We start from the raw sequence: 20,587 nt of genomic DNA, 5'->3' as shown, positions 1-20,587 counted from the left end.
TTTTTGGAAAATGGCTGCAATGAAACAAAGAGTGAACAATTTAAAGGGGTCTGAATACTTTCCGTACCCACTGTATATATATATATATATATATTTTTTTTTTTAATGATTAAAGCATATACATTCAGCAGTCTTAAAATGGATTCATTAAATGTGCCGTATAAAAGCAGTCCCGCCGACATTTAGAATTGTTTACCTTCACGGTGACCAACCCATTGTCTTCTTTCCGCTCCAGCAAATGCACATTGTGGTCAAACAAATCTACCACATATATATGTCTGTAAATGAAAAATAAATATTAAAATCAAGACATTCAGACATGTCAGTGATAAACAACCATCACGCTGCATTTTGTTCTCTTACCTTTTGTCTGGTGAGATGTTAATCCCATTTGCAAAGTAATATCCCTCAGAGACCACTTTTACTTCCTTAGGACTGTAGAACACAACATTACCCCAAGGCTGAGACAAAAAAGGCTCCAGCAAACCTTTAAGGAGTTCATGGGTAAAGTAGTGATCATTGGTTGCATAGAAGCTATCCACTCCCACTGCCACAATATCGTTTACACTGCATGGACAGAATTGAAAAATGACTTATTTCATACAATAATTATGTCATTAAACCCAATATAAAAGGTATCTTTTGCATAGCGATGTTACAATAAGATGGGGTAATTTTACATATATTGTTGCACATTGACTACATCACCCTGTTGTACTCCGTAAATCTCAAGTGCAGTTACTGTACCTGTGGAGAAGGTCATGTTTTATGGTTTTCAGATGCAGCAGTGAGTGGTCGTCCTCAACATATTGGAACAGCTCTACCTGGCTTTTGTGTTGAGGATGATTGACGACAAACAGGTATATTGCGTCATCTGATGAGGAGCAAAAAAAACACTGTAAATAAAACTGAAACTGTGTGTGAGAGGGTTACCCATTACACACTTGAGATGAGAAACACATCCAATAAGCCTCATCTCCATTGATGATACTGCTGGATATATATAGTCAGATATTCTTTAATGAGACGCTGCAGATATGACGTAGGAAGGATGAAACAGCGACAGCGTTAGAGCCTCAGGACGGGGGTGTGTGTGTGTGCATAAACATAAGAGGGACCTGCATGATTTCAAATTAAAAAAGAAAAAGAAAATTATCAAAGCTACATGAGGTACAGACACTAAAATGGGACCAATCATGGTGATACATGTTGGATGTCTAAACTGCTCCATTTTGCAGTTGTAGGAAAATTTTTCCTACAACTACTATTCCCTCAAAAAGACTACCATGCATTTCCATACAAATCAACACTAATTACCTGTTATTCAGCACTGACATATTTAAAGTATTATATGCAATAATTTATTTCAAAAACAATGTATACCAATAAAAAGTAATCCTTCTCAATCAACACTTCTGACCCCCTAGAAGTGTGTGGGGGTGTCTGTATCTGCAGAGACTCTGCCCTCTGCCTGTTTTTTGGGGACGTTTTGAGGTGTAACAAAGACCCATTGGGCCCACTTGGGTGTGTAACCCCCCAGCCAGTAATTCTCATTTCCCACCTCCGCTTTTCCCCAAGCACCTCATACAGACACAGGTCTAACTGACACGGAGAGGATGAAGCTCTGCATTTGCTACTAATTTATAATCCAACTATGTGGCACCTTCCCGCGTGGGTGTGTGTGTGTGTGTGTGTGTGTGTGTGTGTGTGTGTGTGTGTGTGTGTGTGTGTGTGTGTATTTCTTTTGTGCTTTAGAACAGAGGTCTTCAATGTTTTTTAAGCCAAGGACCCCTTAACGGAAAGAAAGATGGAGCCGGGAGCCCCTACTTTACATATTTTATTAAATAAGTTGCACATCAACTGCAATAGTTATAACGTGTAGGGCAGCCTAAATCCTTTATACATACCTTATTTTGCATTTAATAGTAAGATTAATGATTGTTTCATTAACATAAATGTGGCACATGTCTGTGGATGGCCTTAGTGACTACCTTGATTACACCACAGTGGGGATTTATATTTGCTAATAATATGTTGGATTCATGTTAAGACTTAAAATTTTAGAAGATATCACAGCAGGCGTTGAAACATTTGTCCACAGATACACTCCATGCATATTCACAAAACACATTAGTCTTTAGCAGTTAGACAGTCAGCTGACCTGCAAATCAAATTATTATACAACATGTACTTACATCTGTGTTAAGTCTTATCTGTTGATAAATATGAATGTTATTAAGTCAGAATCAAATTGAATAAAGCAGTAGAAAGCCACCAAATGAGGGAGTTTTCCCTTAAGGTGCAATTTTGTAAATTACTTTTGTGTGTGTGTGTGTGTGTGTGTGTGTGTGTGTGTGAGTGCTCATATACCTTTTGGATCGGTGAATACACTGATGCCATGAGGGTTGAATGATTCCAGATCAAAGTTTCTTGGCATGCGCAGCTCTACTGGTTTCATCCGAGGATCTTCCATATCAAGGGAGAAGATCTTGCCTGGCACATCTGAGGATGGTAGTCCAGGATACTTCAGACCCTTGAGAGATAAAAATGAAAATAAAATTAAGTATTTAATTATGCAGAACATATGGAACATTGCAAAGTGGGTTATAAAACAACAGCGGCAAAAACCTTGTATAGGAGGGTTTTTTTCACTCCACTGTACCTAAATAGGGTTATCTTCAAATATCATTGGAGGGATTAAACAAACATGAATTTAAGGCCAAGTATATCAATATAGTAGCTGCAACTATTAGTCGATTAATCCATATTCGGAAAGAAAAACGGTCACCATTGATTGACAAATGCCAAAATGGACTCAAACATGACGAATTTCTATTTTGCTCTGTATAATTTGTCTGATGGTAAGAAATTAAAAAAAAAATATTTTATACATTGTACAATGATGTTAGTTCACACAAGTTAACGGCCCTGACTGACATATTGCAAGAGTCTGGTCGTGATGAAAACGCTCACTTCACGAGTTGCACTGCTGTTTGCATTCCAGGCGTAGCTACATTTGGCTGCTCTACAACTCAAATACTTACAGTGCTGATAAAGGCCAGCCCGTTTCCAAGGATCGTTATATCCTCCGAGCCATAATCTGAAAACACGACAATTACGCAGTTAATTTTAATGTTCCTCTCAAATGTTTTGCTACATTTTCTCCTGGAGTTACTTACCCATGTTTTTGAGCGCAACACAGTTGGGGAGGTGATTCTGCAACAGCTCTCTAGAGGCGAGGGTCATTTTCCTGCAATGTTAATGTAATCAAAGTTACGTTACGGCAGGTGGCCACAAGAAAACTTTGTTTTCCAAGAGAATAACTCTTCCTCGTTTCGAGAATAAGAAGAGTTTCATTTTACCTGAAGTTGACAATCCTCTCGCCGAGCAGCGCCGCTAAGGCAGCTACTACAAGCGAGATGAAGACTACCTTTCCCATTTTGGACTCACGACGGACAGTTTGACAAACTGGCTTAATTCCAGACTACTTCAACCGAGGCGTGTCACAGCACGCGCAACTAATGCTGCCTTCATGACTATCGGAAATATGTGAACAAATGTTTATTTTTGTTGCTAGTAAATGCACAAACGTCTTCTTTTGTTGTTACTGATTAACGTTATGTTGTATTTGGTACGAAAACTCCCATTACTTACACTGGCATCTTGAATTTTCCACATTGGCATTTGATGTGATACACCCATAGGCTGTATATGGATAGACTTGATACACGACCCCCCTCTCTTTATCTTGCATCTACTGGACCATGTAACCCTGTATCGCTATCTCGTAATTGACCAGATAAACTGAAGGACATTTGTACTATGTTGTGAAAAAAGAATCCCACCAAAAGCAGACCTTATTAGTGTTTTTGATTTCCAACATTAGTACCTGAATGCATTATTATTCCGAATGGTTTAAGCCACTAGTTCTTATCCAAATTGCATCTCAAACTGCTCAATGCTACAGTTTCAATTAAAAAGTTCAGGATTTCGTGTGCTCTTAATATTGAGTTTATGCTGTTGGATCAGACAGTTTGCATATGCTGTGTTCAGTACAGGTTCAGTCCTGCTGCGATGGAAGCACTATTGTCCTTTTGAATGACTATTGGATGCTGTCATATGGACAACTGCAAAGATGATACCATAAATGACATTAGACCTTTTGTTTTCAAACTTTCTAGCAATGTTTACACCAACAGATGTGATGCCTCTATAATTCTCTATAAACAAGAACAACAACTCTGTAGAAATAAGGATAAATAGATTGCACTCACTATGTTACAATGTTTATATAATAAGAAAGGGGAAGAAGCTGGGGAATCCACTTTGCTTTGATCACACATTAAATCATTTGGTGCCAAAATTAATTCTACATCAAATGGAACTTGTCTTGTGGGATATACTTACTATGTTGTCATCTGCTTTTGATTCTCTCATGACTTTGTTAGTTCACTGAATGCAACCAGTCCAACAGACAGTACACTCAATAACATGTAGTGCCTGCAAAGCCCTGTTTAAATTGTTTATTTTTGAAGTTGTTTTTGTAGGTGATGACTCCTCCCGACATAAAACAAAAAGTTACAAAATTGTCTATGTAATCAAAATCATGTGTAAGAGACTTCATAAAAAACAAACATGAACACATACATACACATATAGAAGTGAAAGTAAGATAAAATTGGCAAACTATTGACCCTGTGATACTCAGCATTGGGCGCATGCAACCTGACAGTAACTGTAGAATATCTACAAAAGTCCAATTAAAGAATTATAGCATCTAACAACTTCAAAACACCAACAACTCCTGCACATTACATTGTGTGCAACCAGCGAGCACTGTTAAGTGGGGCACACCAGATTCCTGACTCGGTTTTGTGAAGTCTTGTAAAGGTTCACAGTGTAATACAGCAGGATCCCCATCAAACAGTTTCAAGCAAGACTGTATATTTGGAACATACAAAATAATTTTTATTATCCATTCTCTTCATGTCTACATCTTATTAGAAGTTTCTAGACAATGGCATTGTCAAATAACACACCCAAATTAATTCTAATAATCCTGACAGGTGCAACAATACATTTCTGTCAAGTCCAGGTTTCAAAATATAACTGAATGTGAAAAGCAATTTAAATCTTCTTCCTTGTTATTTTCAACATAAAAAGGGGAGCCATGGCCCTGGGCCGCAGAGAGAGCTAGGCAGGACATGGCCATGAGCACACATAAACACAGGTGAGGAAGTGGCTTCAGGGTTGAGCCCCGGTGGCTGCAGGGACTTGTGTGGCCAGGGTGTTGGGAGCAGAGATGACAGGTGATCCAGCAATGTTAGCCAGTGGCTGTGAGGAGGACATTGAGGTGATGCCTAAGAGAGACAGGGGGGTTCTTCAATCATTTGGTTATGTGTCATATTTAAATCAACATGTTGAACTAGAGCTATAACTTTGCATTCAATCTGTTTTTCCAACGCGTCTTTGCAATGAGTAATGTTAGTTAGCCAATAACCACCATTATGGTAGAAGCAAGCTGCATGGTTATTGGTTCACTGATGCTTATTAGATTTACTCCTTTGGTATTGAAATTGGGTACGGAATGACGAGGCATTTTTCGACACTCAATTCTTCAGACACAATTCGGTTGGTGGCTAAAAAGTATTCAGTTCAGTACCCAGCCCTAGAGAGGAACGTGTCATTCTGAGCGGGACTACTCACCGGCCATCATACTTGAGGAGCTGACGGGTGTGGAGCTGGCAGCCATCCCTCCAGGAGTCGCCCCTCTTCCCTGATCTTTAACGATGGGATCTGAGAACAAAAGTGGATTTAAGCCCCTCATAAACCAAATAACATGTGTTGACACAATCAAGCCACATCCCATAGTATACTCAAATGTGAGGCAATTTACCCAAGCAATAGGTAAGAGATGCAGACAGCGTAATTTGAAAATGGCGAGAAGCAAACTTACAGAAGTAGGGGTGATCCATGGCCTCTCTGGCCGTGAGGCGGGCTTGATGGTCATAGCGCAGCAGTTTGTCCAGGAAGTCTAGAGCCTCTGTGCTGACCAGGTGCTGGTTCTCGCTGTGCACAAACCTCTCCCACCTTTTGCGGGAGTGTCTATACAGAACATACCAGGGATTGAGTGTTAATATGAAGTATTCATTAGCTGAAATCTCAGTCAAAAGATTTATTAATACACTGCCATGGTTAAAAAGATACAATGGTTTACCTTCCGAGAATGTCGTTGAACCGTGGATCCAATTCAATGTTGTACTTGTCAATGTAGTCGTACAGGTCTTCGGTGCCGAGTACTTTTGCAATTCGCACAAGCTGCAAGTTGGAAGAAGCGTAACTCATGCATTAAAAGAGTACAGTTACATATTTGTTTAATCATATGAAATGAGGGGGATGATTCCATAGCAGTTTATAGTGTTGGAGTCAATAAGGTAGTGACTTTGTGTAGAGTTTATACATTATGTCAATAAAGTGGTAATTATGGTAGAATAATGATATGGAAACAAACATTCAGTAAAATTTACAGTGTGAGAAGATGTTCTATTAAACTTACAGTGTAATATTCATTTTTTTTAAAGTATACACGGTTCGTCCAATTACTAGAAAATAATTACAGTTCAATATCTATACAATGTTAAAACAACATTTGCTATTGTGTACAAATAGAACAGAAACACCATTTCAACTGCAGTGTCACATGAGCTTAAAAAACACACAAACCCAAAAAGAGCCATGGAATAAACTGGAAATTCAGTGTTTAGAGTGTAAGTAGGATACGCACACAACACAAACAACCCCTCAAGTAGAAAAATGTGTTAGAATCTGTGTCCTCTGGTGCAGACCTTCATTTGTCTTTTAACCCTTTTGTTTTACATTCAGTGCACCAAAGAGAAAGACATAAAACCCCCAGTGCAGAGCTGCTATGTGGCCTACGTCAGGTGTAAGCAGTATGTGGATGTGACTGTGTAAAACTGACAATCCTACGTATGCAATGTTTGTGCTCCAGGTTAGGGCTCTCTTAAAGCCATGTGTGTGTGACAACATACACAAAAGACTACACTGAAAAGAACAGATTCTACTTACCTGATCATAGTTGTCATGACCGTGAAAGAAAGGCTCCTTTCTGAAGATCATGCTGGCGAGCATGCAACCCAAACTCCACATGTCCAAGCTGTAGTCATACATCTAGATATAATATAGAGGTGAAAAGGCTAGAACTGGCTCCATGGTTGTATTAAAAACAAAAAAATGATCTCTTCATTACTATCTATGTATCTATATAAATAATCTCAAAGTGCCATTTTAACCAACTTGTGTAAAACCGGCATGACTAGACACGTGGAAGAAGACTTTAGTAGGCTAACCTGGTAGTCTACCAGCAGTTCAGGTCCTTTGAAGTATCTGGATGCCACTCTCACGTTGTATTCCTGGTTTGGGTGGTAGAATTCTGCCAAACCCCAATCGATTAGGCGGAGCTGGGAGTAAAAAAATAATAATTAAGTGGAATGTTTACCAAAAAAATGTGATTAGCTCACGTCACAACAGGGAAAACAAGACATGAAGAAGATGGTCAGCATGTGAGACAATACCTTTCTGTGTTCATGATCAATCATTACATTGTGTGGCTTGACATCTCTGTGCATTATCCCCATACTGTGGCAGTAATCCAGAGCCTAATAAGTAAAAAGGAAAAAAATATACATGTTAACAAGAGCTTGAAATCAAGTATTCTGGCGAATATTGACCAACCAATGCATACCATAAAATAGTGTAACAAATTGATCGTACCAAAGGCCATTTCTTACCTTTAAGATTTCGTACATGTAGAACCGTATGTCAAAGTCAGATAGGGTTTGATACAATTGCTGTAAAATAATATAAATGTATGAGCCATTTGAAAAATATATATATATATATCCGTATTAGCATATAAAAAAATGACATGTCAACAAAGCGCAGATTTTTTTTTTCTTTTCCTTTTACCTTGAAATCTGTGTTGTTCACATGTTCAAAGACCAGAGCAGGGGTTCGGGACTGAAAGGAAAAAGATATTGTTTCAATTTGTTTTTATAAAAATGTGTTTATGCATGAAACCTTGTACATATACAAGATCAAAACTGTTACAGTGCAAAAAAAAGGAGAACAAAATTACCACAGGATCCTTGACAATATCTAACAGTGAGATGATATTTGGGCCACCCCTCAGATTCTCCAAGATCTTTATTTCTCTCTTGATTTTCTTTTTCTTGACCGGCTGTGAACAACGATACGAGTCATAAAAAAATCTCCACTGAGATGACGACTGATTTACTAAAAGGCATTTGCAAAACTATATAAATTATCAGGATTATCAATTAATCATTTCCATACCTTCAGTATTTTGACGACCACTTTTTCATTGTTTGTGATGTTTATGGCTTCAAACACTTCACTATATTTTCCTCTCCCTAGTTTTCTGACTAGCTGATAGTCGTCTTGGTTCCTAAAAACAAAACAAAAAACTATGGTGAACAATGTTGAGATTGTTTACCCAACAAAGCAAAACAAAAGCAAATACAACTAAACCGCCAAGAATTCCCTTTTGCCTTACCCCCATTCAACAACATGGGACTCGTAGTCCCAATATTCCCGAGGTCTCTGTGTGTTTACATCAGGGTAAACTCGAGAGCGGCTTGGGACAGGGCCAGACATATTCTACACAGGGTCTTCTCTAAATCTCCTAAAACAAGAACAAAATTGAAATTGAATTGAAAATTGAATAAAAGAAACCACATGTCTATTTAAAAGCATTTTGTGTACAATGGTTGGCACTCAAGGACATCATATAACTACAAATAGGTGATAAAAGGTAATCTAATTATAAAGGGAACAATACCTGGGAGGTTTCCTCCAGGATGATGGTGTTCGATGAATTCAAACAAGAGCAGTTGAGATGTCTTTATAATAAGAAAGCTACATGGGCATACAGATGTAAAACAGATAGTTAGCTACAGTAAAACCATTCATAATAGTTTAAGACCATATGGAGAACCAAGAAATGGTTAATCAACACTAAAGACATTTGAACAGGTTTTCCCCAGTTTTAAAGGATGTTTCAAATGAATGTTTCATGCGAAAGGCAGCAACATTTGTAACTTTAAAAAGCAGCATATATGTTATAAAAATATCACGCACTAAAAAAAAAATGTAACTAACCTAAGTGTCAAAATATAGGGTTGTGTGAAATGTAGAGACCTGAATGTTAAATGGGGGCATCCAACCAGTCTAATCAGGAGGTACAGGGCTCAATACAGTCATCACTGGGGGCTACACCAAGGCAGTATCTCCTCCTGTTGAAAAAATGCAGAAAGTAGGTTGAGTAAAATCAATCCTGTCAATTAAATACACGAACAAACTATTTGAGCTAATGTATGCCAGCCAATAAAGCTAGTACGGCTACATTTAATTAATGGTTTTATGAAATATATCCAATCGAGAAATGGTATCCCTGGTACAAGACACTCGTTCAGTTATAGCCAGTTTACCCGCTAACTACTTTAATGAAAAGGTGACTGTGCGCACAAACCCTCTGTGGCCCAAGGCCTGCACAAGTGCAGTGGTGCTAACAGCTAGCTAGCTATCAGCAAACCGGGCAGCTGGCTAGTTAGCATTAGCTCGTCAACAGCAGAGGAAAAGCCGGTTGGAAAGTCACAACTAGCTCTTAGTTACATTAGGGGACTGTAACGAAAACGAATGAACACCCCGCGTCAAAACAGTCAAATAATTCTTATGGTGGTTATTATTAACTCAGAGCTAACTAACAAGCTTCGAAAAAATATATTTCCGAAAGCTGGAAAGTGCTAAGCTAGCAAGCTAGGGGAGTGAATAGCCTGCTGGCTGGCGAGGCAACTGAGTGACAACGCCTTAAAAAAACATCCTAAAAACACTGTGATCGAGCAGTAGAAAGGCACTACGGTTGTGTTACTTGTTCGCAGCTTTTCTTCACATATAAAACACTCAACAGCAGTTCCAAACCTACGACGATTTGTGGTTAAATAACACGATTACCTCTCAGCGTTGTTGGGACGTCAATATGGCGATGCTTAGTATCAAGAGCTTAGTGCGAACAGCCTCTCCTGCAGAGGGCGCTGTCCTTTTTTTCTTTTTCATGGGGACGATTGTAGCTCCCTCTGCCACCATAGACAATAAGTCTGCCACCAACAGGTCTGATAGAGGCAGAAACTTTTATCTGCATCGCATGTGTCAATGGTAATGTTTTGTCAGTGTATTTTATTTGTATAACCACAAAGGCACTATTAATTTCCACATGCAACCTGCACGTTTAACCACCAAAAGTCCAGGTAGCTAAGACAGTTGAGGACATAGGCAATAAGATTCAGTATACCTACAATTATTAAAATAATTTATATAGGCCCAATAGATGGAGTACAGCATCCCCACACGTAAGACTGCAATTCAATTATAATAATAATGTCACCTGATTACTGCATATTATGTGCTCTCCATTTCAAGATATGTCTACCAAGTGACATTTCTATTGATAAGTTGGCTCTCTCAGTGTAGGGCCTGTTTTAAAAAAGTCTTTGTTTAGGCAAAATATAGGGTTTCACTGGGTAAATGGACATTGCTGAAATAGTGACAGAAAACAATACATGTTCTGTGGCATAATTTCAAAGGTTAGTTACCACAGTCATAAAAAAGCCAGGGGCATTTTCTCAAAGTAACCAACCACCTGTAATCAAGACAGAGAGACAAATACTCTTTGTGAGTTTGAATGTTGAGAACATTTGTTTCCATCTTGAATTGATATAATAGACTCTTGTCAACTCAATCTATAGCCTAATTGCTGCTCTTCTGCTTGCAAGTCATGCACTGTTAAACACACAGAAAAAAGTCTTTGACTTCTCAATCTGATAACTCTTGTCAGAATCTATAATTAACCAGGTTGAACTTATTTAAGGCAAAGTATTCAGGATGAAGCAGCAGTACATAAAGCAGCACTCTTGATGAACAAACAGTGGACAGCTGAGAACCAAAGTCAACAATGAAGCTGTGGGTTTTGTATTTTTTGTCTAAAAGATATTTGTCTTTTTTTTAAACTTCTGTCATTGAAATATATTTTGATTCCCAGCTGCAAATGACAATGCCATAACTTTTGATATAAACATGCATGTTAACCATGAATTGATTTTGTTTCAGCTTAATGTGCTGTCTACTTCTGTTTGCAACTATGGTGGCAACTGCCCCAATCAGAGGTAAACCAACCGGAAGAGAGAGAAAAAAAAATCTAACGTTGTTTTGAGCTTACTTAACTTTTTTAAGGATTTAATAGGACAATAGGGATAACCATTGTTTTTTTTTTTCTTTCTTTCTTTTCTAGCACGAAGAGAAAATGTGTTAAGTTTCCTAAATGGTGAAATTGTGTATTTTTTATGTCATTATATGTTTTCTTCCATGCAAAATAGTCCCACTGCTTTTTTAAATCACATGAAAACTGTTTAAAGCACCAATGTGAACTTCTATTGCATAACTTGTTCATTACTTTTGTTATAGATGCACTTGGCACAACTACTGAAAAGACCAAACCTGCAAACACAACAGGTCTGTAATTCAAAATGTAACTTTCACGTACATTAACAAAGAGTCAGACTATAAACACGAAGGTCTAATCCCACCAGATCCTCAAAGACTTTAATTTGTGTTGCTTTATCTTTTAGCTATATATTCAGGGTGTACTGTAGCAAGCACCTTTGACATTATCTGATTTTTACATGTAAAACCAACACCATGATTTTTATCATATATTTTCTCACATCCGTAGCATACCGAAACCCTCCAAGTAAACCTGTGAAAGAACAAAATTCTGAAGGTACTTTTTTTTTTTCTCCTGTTGAAAGAAATAAGTAATGGTTTTCTCTGTATGTACTAATAACTGAAACATGATTTTGATTTTTAAATTGTTTTTTGAAATGGTGTTACACGCCTCACATCAAAAAAAATAAAACATCTGTTGATTTATTGTGCCTATTAACTTTTTTTTATTTTACAAAGCATCAAACTCATTCACAGATACGTCAGAGGCGAAATCTACCGAGAGTTTTGACACTGATAGATTTACAGGTATGTGGCCTTTTCATACATACGTGTACAAAACATTTAATTTCACATGAACTAAACAAGTTTTCTTAACCCTTTATCTATTTTGTTAAATTTATTTCTATAAAGCTAAATGCTTTGTATTTTCTTCTTTTATGCGCTTTTAAACACGTAAGATGTCCTTGTGTAACTAGAAAGGCGTCCGCCAAATACAATGAATTGTGTACCTTATATATAAGTACCTTATATTCAAATTAAAACTAACATCCCAATGTCTGTAACAGTGCAGACGACATATTGTTGCAGATGTTGTAACTTTTACTTTTCCCAGATGCATTCAAAGGCCTTGACAGTGATGAGATCCTAATTCCTAAAGTTGTGGAGAAAGGTAAGGCACCATTAAGGAGGAGAACCATGGTGATGGATACATGCAGCAGGCTGGTCCAGGACCAGGGGAGCAGGCAGCAGGGCGGGCCGCAAGGGGCACACCGAGCAAGCCAAGAGCGGTCTGATCTTTACAACGAGAAAGGATTGACATTGGATGCTCAGAACGCTGAAAATTTGTCAGGAAAAAAAGTCATCACTTTGATTCAAGACCAAGTGACTAGCCGTCTCCAAAGAAAGGCAGCACGAGGAGGAGTTCATGAGTTAAATGGTATGCTGGCCCCAGGCAGAAGCAGAGCGCTGCTGGATCCAGATAGTTTGGAGGACATTGGCAGACCTGCTCCAGTGGGCAACAGAGGAGATGCAGATTATGATGGTAGGATCAGATTTTCTAAATTTAAAAATAATTGCATTTTTAGAATAATGTTCTGAACATTCAGAGGATGAACAATTGGTTTTAATATTCCCACAGAAACCAGAGAATTTGTCAGCTCTGAAATGTATCCAAAAGGTATAACAACTTTTTTCCCCCACAAGTAATAACAGCATTGTTTGATAAATGATACAGACAGTGATGGCTTTCCTGAACAATCCCTTTTTCCTTTATATTTTAGCACCACCAGAGATGATGCCCCGCAGCTTCTCTGTTCCAGCAAAGAGTCGAGCCTCCTGATCACGTTACAAAGGTGTGTTTTCAATGTATTTAGTTAAGGCAAATGTTTTCTATTCATCCAGTCTGGCTTAGACAACAATGGCACCATACAATGCACATTTAAATTAATTACATTTCATCCTTGTCTAATTATAAGAAGCAGTTTCCTTGCTTTGGTATGTTAAAAATAACGTTGAATAGCAATTACTTTTTTCTCTTTTTCCAGGTTTTATTTCTTCCTCATAATGAGTCAGGGGCCGCCATCTGTTGAGTCATAGGAGGCAGCTCTGTGGCTGCTTCCAAAGACAGTTGCTTGTGGGGCTTTTTTGTCCAAATTTAGATGTTTACATGTATTTTGTGAGGTGATCATGTGGAGAAAAAAGGAGAAATAAAGAGGTTTTGACAATTTTGTGTTTGGCTTACTCATGGAAACTGGTTAAAGCTGCTAAATTGTTCTATTTGGCACAACACATGTGGTGTCATAAAATGTAACAACAAATTAGCAAGACAACTATTTTTGATGATTTAGAACAGAATCTACCTGAGCCTTAAATGTGTCACTTTTATCTCAATATCTAAGGTCTTTGTACGTTCACTGTGAAAATGTGTAAGTAATCTCCTGAAATACACATGCAGAAAAAAAAGGTTGAAAATGGTTTTAAAATGTAGTTTAATTTATGATCCGTTAAATAGAAATACATATTTCAAGACAGCTTAAGGTTTACAAATACAGGAATGGGATGCAGAGAACATCACATTCAGCACACCACAATACTTATATAATAAATCACTTACATTCAAAATAAGCATTTGTGTAAAATATATTTTATCACCCATAATGCTTCAGTAGTATAAGTGGCAAAACAAGAAGTGTGTGGAAGAGTCTGTGGTGTTTTCCAGTGCCCATAGCTTTCAGACATGTTGGGACTTTCCAAAGTTCCATTGTTCTACTTCCTAAAGTTCCGAAGCTCACTGTACACATCTGATTGGACTCCATGTAACTCCTAAAAAAATATTAAAAACAGTTCATCTTGGAATAACAAATAATAAATAATTTAATTTTGTTTTCATATTTGGTGTCTTTGAGGCTTGAATAATAGTAATATAGTTTTGCTTTACCTGATAGGGTGATTCTGTGAGCTCTGTTACCATTTTCTTTGATACTGAAGATGGCAGATTTCTTTTACCTGTTAAAAAGTGTCAAGTTACTGCCCAACCTGCCATATTACCACCAAGAATGCTCACAAATTAGCAGCAAAAGACTCAAAGTTATTGCTCACCATCCCGAGAATCCCAGTCCCTCTTTCTCTTGTGGTGACTTGCAAAGCAGAACACAGAAATAGTGATGAAGATGGTCAGGAGGATATCCGAAGCAATGATGACCATGACAGATGCCATATTTATCAGATAGCAGGAACCACAGTCTGTGAACAAATGAAGACAGTGTAAGTAACAAAAAAACAAAAACACACAATATCATGTTCAAGCATCACAGGAGGAAAAAAGGTTTAAGAAAGCTATACCTTGCTGTCCTTCTGCAGACCCTGAAAGACAGAGAGTTATTAACACCTCAGGTAAGAACAACAGTTAAGAGAGTGCCTCAATATTTTATTGTCAAAACACATATAGAATACCTCTCACCAAACAATGAACCCACAATACACAGAGCGTCAGACATCTTCTTTGTGTTGGTTTTTGGTGAAGGAGGAAATAAGAGAGAGGTCTACGGCCACTGTTCTCTTTCAAACGGCTTTGTCGTCACACCCATAAACAAGATGTTGAAAGGCAGATGTAGGAGAGTCACACTTCACAGAGCTGTCCACAGACGATACTAGCAGTGGTGTGAGGGTTGTCAGTATGTGACTGTGAGGGGGAGCAGGAGGAGGAAGTCCACCGAGAGAGGAGGAAGCTGGTGTGTCTTTTTCTTCTCTGTAATGTCACATTCATCCGAGGGTTGCAGGTCTCATAAACACTGAAATTATTCTGGTCTGTCACATTTGGTCATGAGGAATATGGCCTTCTTTTTGGCTTTGTAACAGTACAGTTGATTCTGCAAATTAACTCGTCGAAGTAGATGCCAAGATAAGGAGCTGTATAAGGTCAGATAAATTTCAGTTTCTGCTGAAATGCATGCTTTCGTATCTCCAAACAGAGCATTTCCTTGTGACCTGTGGTTTAGAGTGGGCGGTTGGCCACAGTCACTGCTGCCTAGTCTGTGAGCCATTGTACAACCACAGGTTTATCTCTAATGCTGATGTCCTGTCAGTGAAATGAAAGCACACCTTCACTGTTTTTGTCAAGGAGACTTTTGCGTTTCATAATGTTCAAATACAAATTATAAAGTACAAATTATTAAATATTATTATTATTGGCATTATTAATTAATTAATTATTAATATAATATATTATAATAGAATAGAATAAATCTTTACTGTCCACCAGGGTGGACATTTTTCTTTGGCTCACCAGACCTACAAGACGGATAAACATGCAAACAACCTCTCAAACATGGTAAGGAAAGTATAAAAAGATGAAATAAAAATATCAGGGTAAAAAATAATATGTATACTTGAATTCCTTAAAATAGAAGCTCAATACCTGCAATACATAAAGAGAATGTATGCATACATGTGTACAGCATATGAACTGAGCACACAACAATGGGAATAACAATTTATTTATCAGCAAAGTGTTCAACAAACTGATACCATAGAAAATCCCATATCAATGAATACAAAAAGTTATATGTAGTAAAAAAATTGGTAACACTTTACAAAAAGGGTACACGAATTACCATGAATTTATGCATGACTTAAAGCTGAAACAATAAGTTAATTGATGCATTAGTTAAGTTATTTATTCATCATTATTTCTGATTTATTAATGATGTTCGTGTCTCCTTCAGTGGTAAATCTGTAGTTAAAGCGGGAAAACAAACTGCAGCTGGCCTCTCTTCCTGTCCACATGCACACATACACACCGCGTCCCTAACCCTACCCCCTCCAAACTGACTGCTTTGGGGACCTTCTTTTTGTGTTTCTTCACCCCAAGCCCCAGTCACCTCAAAAAATCCCTTCATGTAACCACATGTACTGTGTGTTGTCCTGTGCATCATTGTATTGTAATGACAATCAAGTTGAATATTGTGATTATTGTATTCTTGTTTTTCTCCTTCATATGCCGTATCGGATGCTGGTAACTTTAATTTCCTTGCGGGAGTCATCCCAAAGGGATTAATAAGTCTAAGTCTAAGTCTAAGTCTAAGTCTAAAGAAAAAACAAAATTGTAGTGTTGTGAGCATAATTAAGTAAACATTACATCTTCATTTTTGCGGCCCTTCAAATAAAATGCTGACCTGGTCCATCCTTAACGTTGATGAGTAACATTTGATTAAAGGTGGCATACAATTAAATGTATTAAGAATTAAATGAGTATGTTTGCAAAATGATACTAAGGTCACTAAATTTAGACAAAAAAACAGTATACTGCAGATGCATTTTAACAGTTGCTTTATTCACAACACCATAAGGTACTTAAACAGTATGGCCTGAGAACAGTGTCAACCTAAGTAGGATATTTATGAATTTATCTTTTTACTTACTCCTAAGTGTCTGTAAACCTGAAATGTCTTGACAAAAATGTTTTATTTGAGGGAATTCCAACAACAGTTGCTACAATTTGGCACCATAAATAATATCTTATTTATCGATGTTAAAGCTGGACCAGATTAGAACTTTATCTGAAGGACCATGAACATAATGAAGTAATGAAGAAGTAATGTTGACTTAATCAGAATTACAACACCACAGTTCAGTTTTTTTGCCTGTCACTTTAACTACAGAGTTGAAGAACAGTAGTTTAGTATCAATTAGAAAACCAAGCAGGTGAGGTGCAATTTCTGGATTTCACAGGGAGATAAACGGTAGGTGTCAGTGCCATCAACAAAACAGGGAAAGACAGGGATGTACAATGAAAGCATTGAGCAAAGAAATTGCAAAGAATTGAACCTTGAGGTATTTAGATTATTGGGGTTGATGACAGAACAGGAGAAAAGAGATTTAAGATTTAAAGATTAAGATTTAAGATGCCAACTGCAGTGCAATGCTGTCAAAAGCTGCCCTCAAGACCAATTGTTAACTCTAAACAATTACAAGCTAAGGGAGATTTCTCATGCACAACCAAACTGCAACAACTTCCAATATGTTGTAAAGTGAGAAGAGACAGATTAGCTATGAACCTTCCAATCCAATTCCTCTTGAAAAAAACACTTAGGGTTATTTATCTGAAAGTGTTTCCGCTGCATATACTAGAAAAACACAGCGAACTCTTAGACAAGAAAATCAAACAGATATTGAATAGATGTGGAATTGGGTTTGGTTAACATGTTCTTTGTGACTGAAATGGCAGACAGCTGTTTAACCACAGTATCACTTCCACACACTGGGAAATTTAACATCTTCGCCCCAAATATAATCAGGTCACACTGCTCAGATGGCACCTCCATGATAAAACAGATGAGAATAACAATAAGAGAATAATAATAAGATTGAGATAACCTGCCCATAAAATAAACATGTGAACCACACACAGATGCACGAAATAGTATCTATTGAATGTCCATTCATAAAAATCTTACCAGACACGGAAGTACCATGTACTTGACATGTTTTTCAAACATTTATTTTATACATAATAAATTCAGTGGTTTGTCAGATGCTGCACTGTAAAACATCCATGTAAAATCACTGGGTCTGTCTTCTAATTTTGGAAATCACTCGCATCAATGCAGCCTTTGATAATGAAAATATTTCTACATAAAATCTTTTGGGCCTATTGAAATACAGCATTGTGCTACCGAAAGTCAACTGCAGATGGTGCTGTATGGTGGTGTTACAGTTCCAACATTACATTAAACTTGAAAGCATTCAGAGATTTATATTTACAAGGTTGGGGAACTTGACAGTCTGACACACCTCTTGATTATTAGGTGTTGCAAAATGACTCCAAGCAAATAGATCGAGACCACAAACCACATTGTAATGCCAAGCAGAAATGTAATATGTGCAAGACACTCTACTTGTGTTTATTGCAACAAAGGTTTAATGTAAAAAAAATCAATTAATCTTTTAGACAATTTTGTAATCCTTTTTTTTTTTTACAAAACAGGATCTTAAAAAAATGGACACAATTTTATAATGTACAGCATCATCTTTAGATTAGCTCTTGCAGTTGGCCCGCACATTCATATACACTTTATTAGCTGTGAAGAGATGAGAAAAGACACACAAAAAGAGAGAGTTTAGTTTTTAACAACAGGAAAGAAATGTGTGCATGATAATTAAACAGGAGTATGAAAAGGCATGAGCCCATGAGAAAGGCTGGCCCCTCACAAACCTTTTCATCTACACTTAATTTACTCACACAACATTGCAGATATGAACACGACAAAACCTAACTCATTTCAGCCATATAGTCTCACCATTTTCTATCTTCTGACGCCTTAAACTGGCACATCGGTAGGTGACAATGACAATGATAAGGGTCAGCAGCACATCTGCACAGATGATGCCTGCTATTGTCCCCGGCTCGAACCTGTAGCAGGACACAGTGCTCTCTGGCAAACACAGACAGGCAGAAAGGAGTGGGATGGAAGATGAATTATAAGGCTGACTGGAAAAAATGATTCATCAGATATAGTAGTCTGGGTATGCAATTGTGTTGCTTGTTTTTCTAAATGTAACATTTATAAAAAATTGAATTTCAAAGTTTTGCGTGTCTTCTTTTCGTTGTGGGTACCTGTGAGCGCCACAGCCAGGTCTTAGAGAAAGAAAAGAAACAAACATGAAAACATGAGAGATTCTGCCATATTTTTGCCATTGATGCCATACATCACACCTCTGTCAGTTAAGTTTCCGTTGAGCTAAATGTCTGTGGTTTCATTTTCCTGTGTAAGACCACTTTAAAATCAATGTGACAGCAGAGCAAAGCTATGAAAATGTACTTACTGGACAGAAACATTAGGAAAACGATAAAGAATTTGTAGTGTGCCATTGTCAAGTTTGTCAACTCAGTCGTGAGTCTTCTGAAAGACAAAAAGAGGTCAAACTTTAAAAAACTTTAAAGAAAAAAAATTTAGAAATACATTCACTAATGTCATATCCTTCAAATTACATTGTGTTTCATTACAGTGTCAAAGTTAAATCACCTGTCAACAACAAACAGTCGGGTTGACCTTTTGATTCTGCAGCAGTGAATAAAGAACTCCTTTTTCACAATGAGTCACACATCAAGGGGGAAGGCATTTGACAAAAAAAAAACAAGAAAATCATGAAGAAATCCTTAAACGAGCTGTCTAAAATCATCATGATATCAAAAGATTGAGCTTTGTTAACTGCATTTTATTTGACAGAATCGGTATTTACAGACTGTTGAATAGAACAAACTTTCACCAGATAATCTGGTTGTATGTCTTTAATCTAAAACTACATACACAATAATTTTGTTGTGACTTGACAGCCACATCCAAATGAATGAATGGTTAAAAGTTGGGATGAGGAAGAAAAATCTGGTGTGAGATAAGATCCTCATACCTGTGCTCCTTGGGCTGACCTGCTGTCTGGAATCTTAACGTTGATGTGACGCTGTTTCCCTTTAGTTTTCACTTTTGAGGGCTGACGTCAAATTTTCTTCCTTCCTGTTTGTGTTTGTGGAAACACAGTGCGAATTTATTACTGGTGGTAGCAGAGTAGGTACACATTATAGAGAAATAGAATAGCGTACACTGATGGAAAATGAAATGTAATGCAAATCAATGTAATCCATCAATACAATTAAATAAATACACAATTTAGCAGTGGTGGAAGAACTACTCAGATGTTTTACTTAGCCTGATAACAAAGAAGCATTAAATGGAAATCTTCAATTGCAAGTATCTCAAAATTGTACTTAAAGGTCCCATATGGTGACAATCTACAGTACTTGAATGCATGTAGTTTGTTGCATTGTAGCACTGCAATTCACACATGTGCAACAAGGTCTCCTCTTTTTCCGCCCCCTCAAACTGGAATATACTGCAGCAGGATCTAAAGCTGTCCAGCTTGATCCCACTAGGGGGTTTTTGAGGGTACAGAATAAGGCAATCTTGTAAACTTTGTTTTTAGTGTTTTAAGTCTTTTGTAGGCTTTTTCATTAAGAGGGGCTCAATGCAGTTTTGGCCATTTCTTTGCTTTTTGTTTGCAGGTTTCTCTTTAGAGCTCCCCCTACAGCTTTGGAACAGATATTTGGCAGAATATTTGGGAAGCGAGATGACCACCATTCAACTCGAAAAAGTCATGTAACCATTCCAATGACTCCAAAGCTGATTAAATAAGGCACATTAAGGCTGAATCCCATTTCCCCGTCTTACCCCTACCCCTTGGCCCTTACCCCTACCCCTTGGCCCTTGAAACCAAG

At 37.5% G+C, this 20,587-nt stretch overlaps 4 protein-coding genes across 6 annotated transcripts in view; all 4 read right to left on the bottom strand.

Moving 5' to 3' along the window:
* The window catches only part of LOC117946428 (serum paraoxonase/arylesterase 2-like), a 5,293-nt gene extending 1,767 nt beyond the window's left edge, over nt 1-3,526 (bottom strand). The window contains exons 1-7 of the mRNA XM_034874571.1: nt 3,363-3,526; nt 3,180-3,250; nt 3,045-3,100; nt 2,371-2,533; nt 748-874; nt 364-567; nt 197-278 (exon numbers count right to left, since the gene is read on the bottom strand). Coding sequence (XP_034730462.1) covers nt 197-278; nt 364-567; nt 748-874; nt 2,371-2,533; nt 3,045-3,100; nt 3,180-3,250; nt 3,363-3,439 — 780 coding nt within the window. The 5' untranslated portion in view covers nt 3,440-3,526. The remainder of the gene's footprint in view (nt 1-196; nt 279-363; nt 568-747; nt 875-2,370; nt 2,534-3,044; nt 3,101-3,179; nt 3,251-3,362) is intronic.
* A 961-nt stretch (nt 3,527-4,487) lies between these two features.
* Nucleotides 4,488-10,130, bottom strand: LOC117946519 (casein kinase II subunit alpha-like). The gene is made up of 15 exons (XM_034874725.1): nt 10,051-10,130; nt 9,238-9,332; nt 8,879-8,955; nt 8,594-8,722; nt 8,374-8,485; nt 8,156-8,257; nt 7,987-8,037; nt 7,809-7,868; nt 7,593-7,676; nt 7,368-7,478; nt 7,087-7,188; nt 6,218-6,318; nt 5,957-6,105; nt 5,707-5,796; nt 4,488-5,360 (listed from the first exon to the last, which is right to left on the bottom strand). The coding sequence occupies exons 4-15, from the start codon at nt 8,692-8,694 to the stop codon at nt 5,245-5,247; spliced, it is 1,179 nt and encodes a 392-aa protein (XP_034730616.1). The 5' UTR covers nt 8,695-8,722; nt 8,879-8,955; nt 9,238-9,332; nt 10,051-10,130; the 3' UTR covers nt 4,488-5,244.
* Nucleotides 10,131-13,788: 3,658 nt separating this feature from the next.
* Nucleotides 13,789-15,250, bottom strand: tyrobp (transmembrane immune signaling adaptor TYROBP). The gene is made up of 5 exons (XM_034875226.1): nt 14,777-15,250; nt 14,659-14,679; nt 14,416-14,559; nt 14,255-14,322; nt 13,789-14,139 (listed from the first exon to the last, which is right to left on the bottom strand). The coding sequence occupies exons 1-5, from the start codon at nt 14,811-14,813 to the stop codon at nt 14,083-14,085; spliced, it is 327 nt and encodes a 108-aa protein (XP_034731117.1). The 5' UTR covers nt 14,814-15,250; the 3' UTR covers nt 13,789-14,082.
* A 1,379-nt stretch (nt 15,251-16,629) lies between these two features.
* On the bottom strand, nt 16,630-19,822 carry hcst (hematopoietic cell signal transducer). 3 transcript variants are annotated; one of them, XM_034875181.1, is made up of 6 exons: nt 19,726-19,812; nt 19,341-19,399; nt 19,141-19,217; nt 18,932-18,952; nt 18,615-18,749; nt 16,630-18,395 (listed from the first exon to the last, which is right to left on the bottom strand). In XM_034875181.1, the coding sequence occupies exons 3-6, from the start codon at nt 19,184-19,186 to the stop codon at nt 18,352-18,354; spliced, it is 246 nt and encodes an 81-aa protein (XP_034731072.1). In that variant the 5' UTR covers nt 19,187-19,217; nt 19,341-19,399; nt 19,726-19,812; the 3' UTR covers nt 16,630-18,351. The 3 variants fall into 3 exon arrangements, with proteins under 3 accessions (XP_034731072.1, XP_034731073.1, XP_034731071.1); XM_034875182.1 differs by having other exon boundaries at nt 19,341-19,396; XM_034875180.1 differs by lacking the exon at nt 19,341-19,399 and having other exon boundaries at nt 19,726-19,822.
* Between the last annotated feature and the right edge of the window lie 765 nt (nt 19,823-20,587).

Source organism: Etheostoma cragini, chromosome 6, assembly GCF_013103735.1.
Source record: "Etheostoma cragini isolate CJK2018 chromosome 6, CSU_Ecrag_1.0, whole genome shotgun sequence".
Lineage (NCBI taxonomy): Eukaryota > Metazoa > Chordata > Actinopteri > Perciformes > Percidae > Etheostoma > Etheostoma cragini.
The sequence above is the reverse complement of the archived record's forward strand: the minus strand, read 5'-3'. Positions and strand labels throughout refer to the sequence as shown.

Excerpts from the sequence above, each read along its gene's own strand:
- LOC117946519 (XM_034874725.1), bottom strand. The coding sequence starts at position 8,694 with ATGTCTGGCCCTGTCCCAAGCCGCTCTCGAGTTTACCCTGATGTAAAC. Across the intron at positions 7,189-7,367 it reads AACTGCTGGTAGACTACCAG|ATGTATGACTACAGCTTGGA; the intron begins GTTAGCCTACTA and ends TATTATATCTAG. Across the intron at positions 6,106-6,217 it reads TTCAACGACATTCTCGGAAG|ACACTCCCGCAAAAGGTGGG; the intron begins GTAAACCATTGT and ends TGTTCTGTATAG.
- tyrobp (XM_034875226.1), bottom strand. The coding sequence starts at position 14,813 with ATGTCTGACGCTCTGTGTATTGTGGGTTCATTGTTTG. Across the intron at positions 14,680-14,776 it reads TATTGTGGGTTCATTGTTTG|GGTCTGCAGAAGGACAGCAA; the intron begins GTGAGAGGTATT and ends TCTGTCTTTCAG. Across the intron at positions 14,140-14,254 it reads TCACAGAATCACCCTATCAG|GAGTTACATGGAGTCCAATC; the intron begins GTAAAGCAAAAC and ends ATATTTTTTTAG.
- hcst (XM_034875180.1), bottom strand. The coding sequence starts at position 19,186 with ATGGCACACTACAAATTCTTTATCGTTTTCCTAATGTTTCTGTCCA. Across the intron at positions 18,953-19,140 it reads TTTCCTAATGTTTCTGTCCA|ACCTGGCTGTGGCGCTCACA; the intron begins GTAAGTACATTT and ends TCTTTCTCTAAG. Across the intron at positions 18,396-18,614 it reads GCGTCAGAAGATAGAAAATG|CTAATAAAGTGTATATGAAT; the intron begins GTGAGACTATAT and ends ATCTCTTCACAG.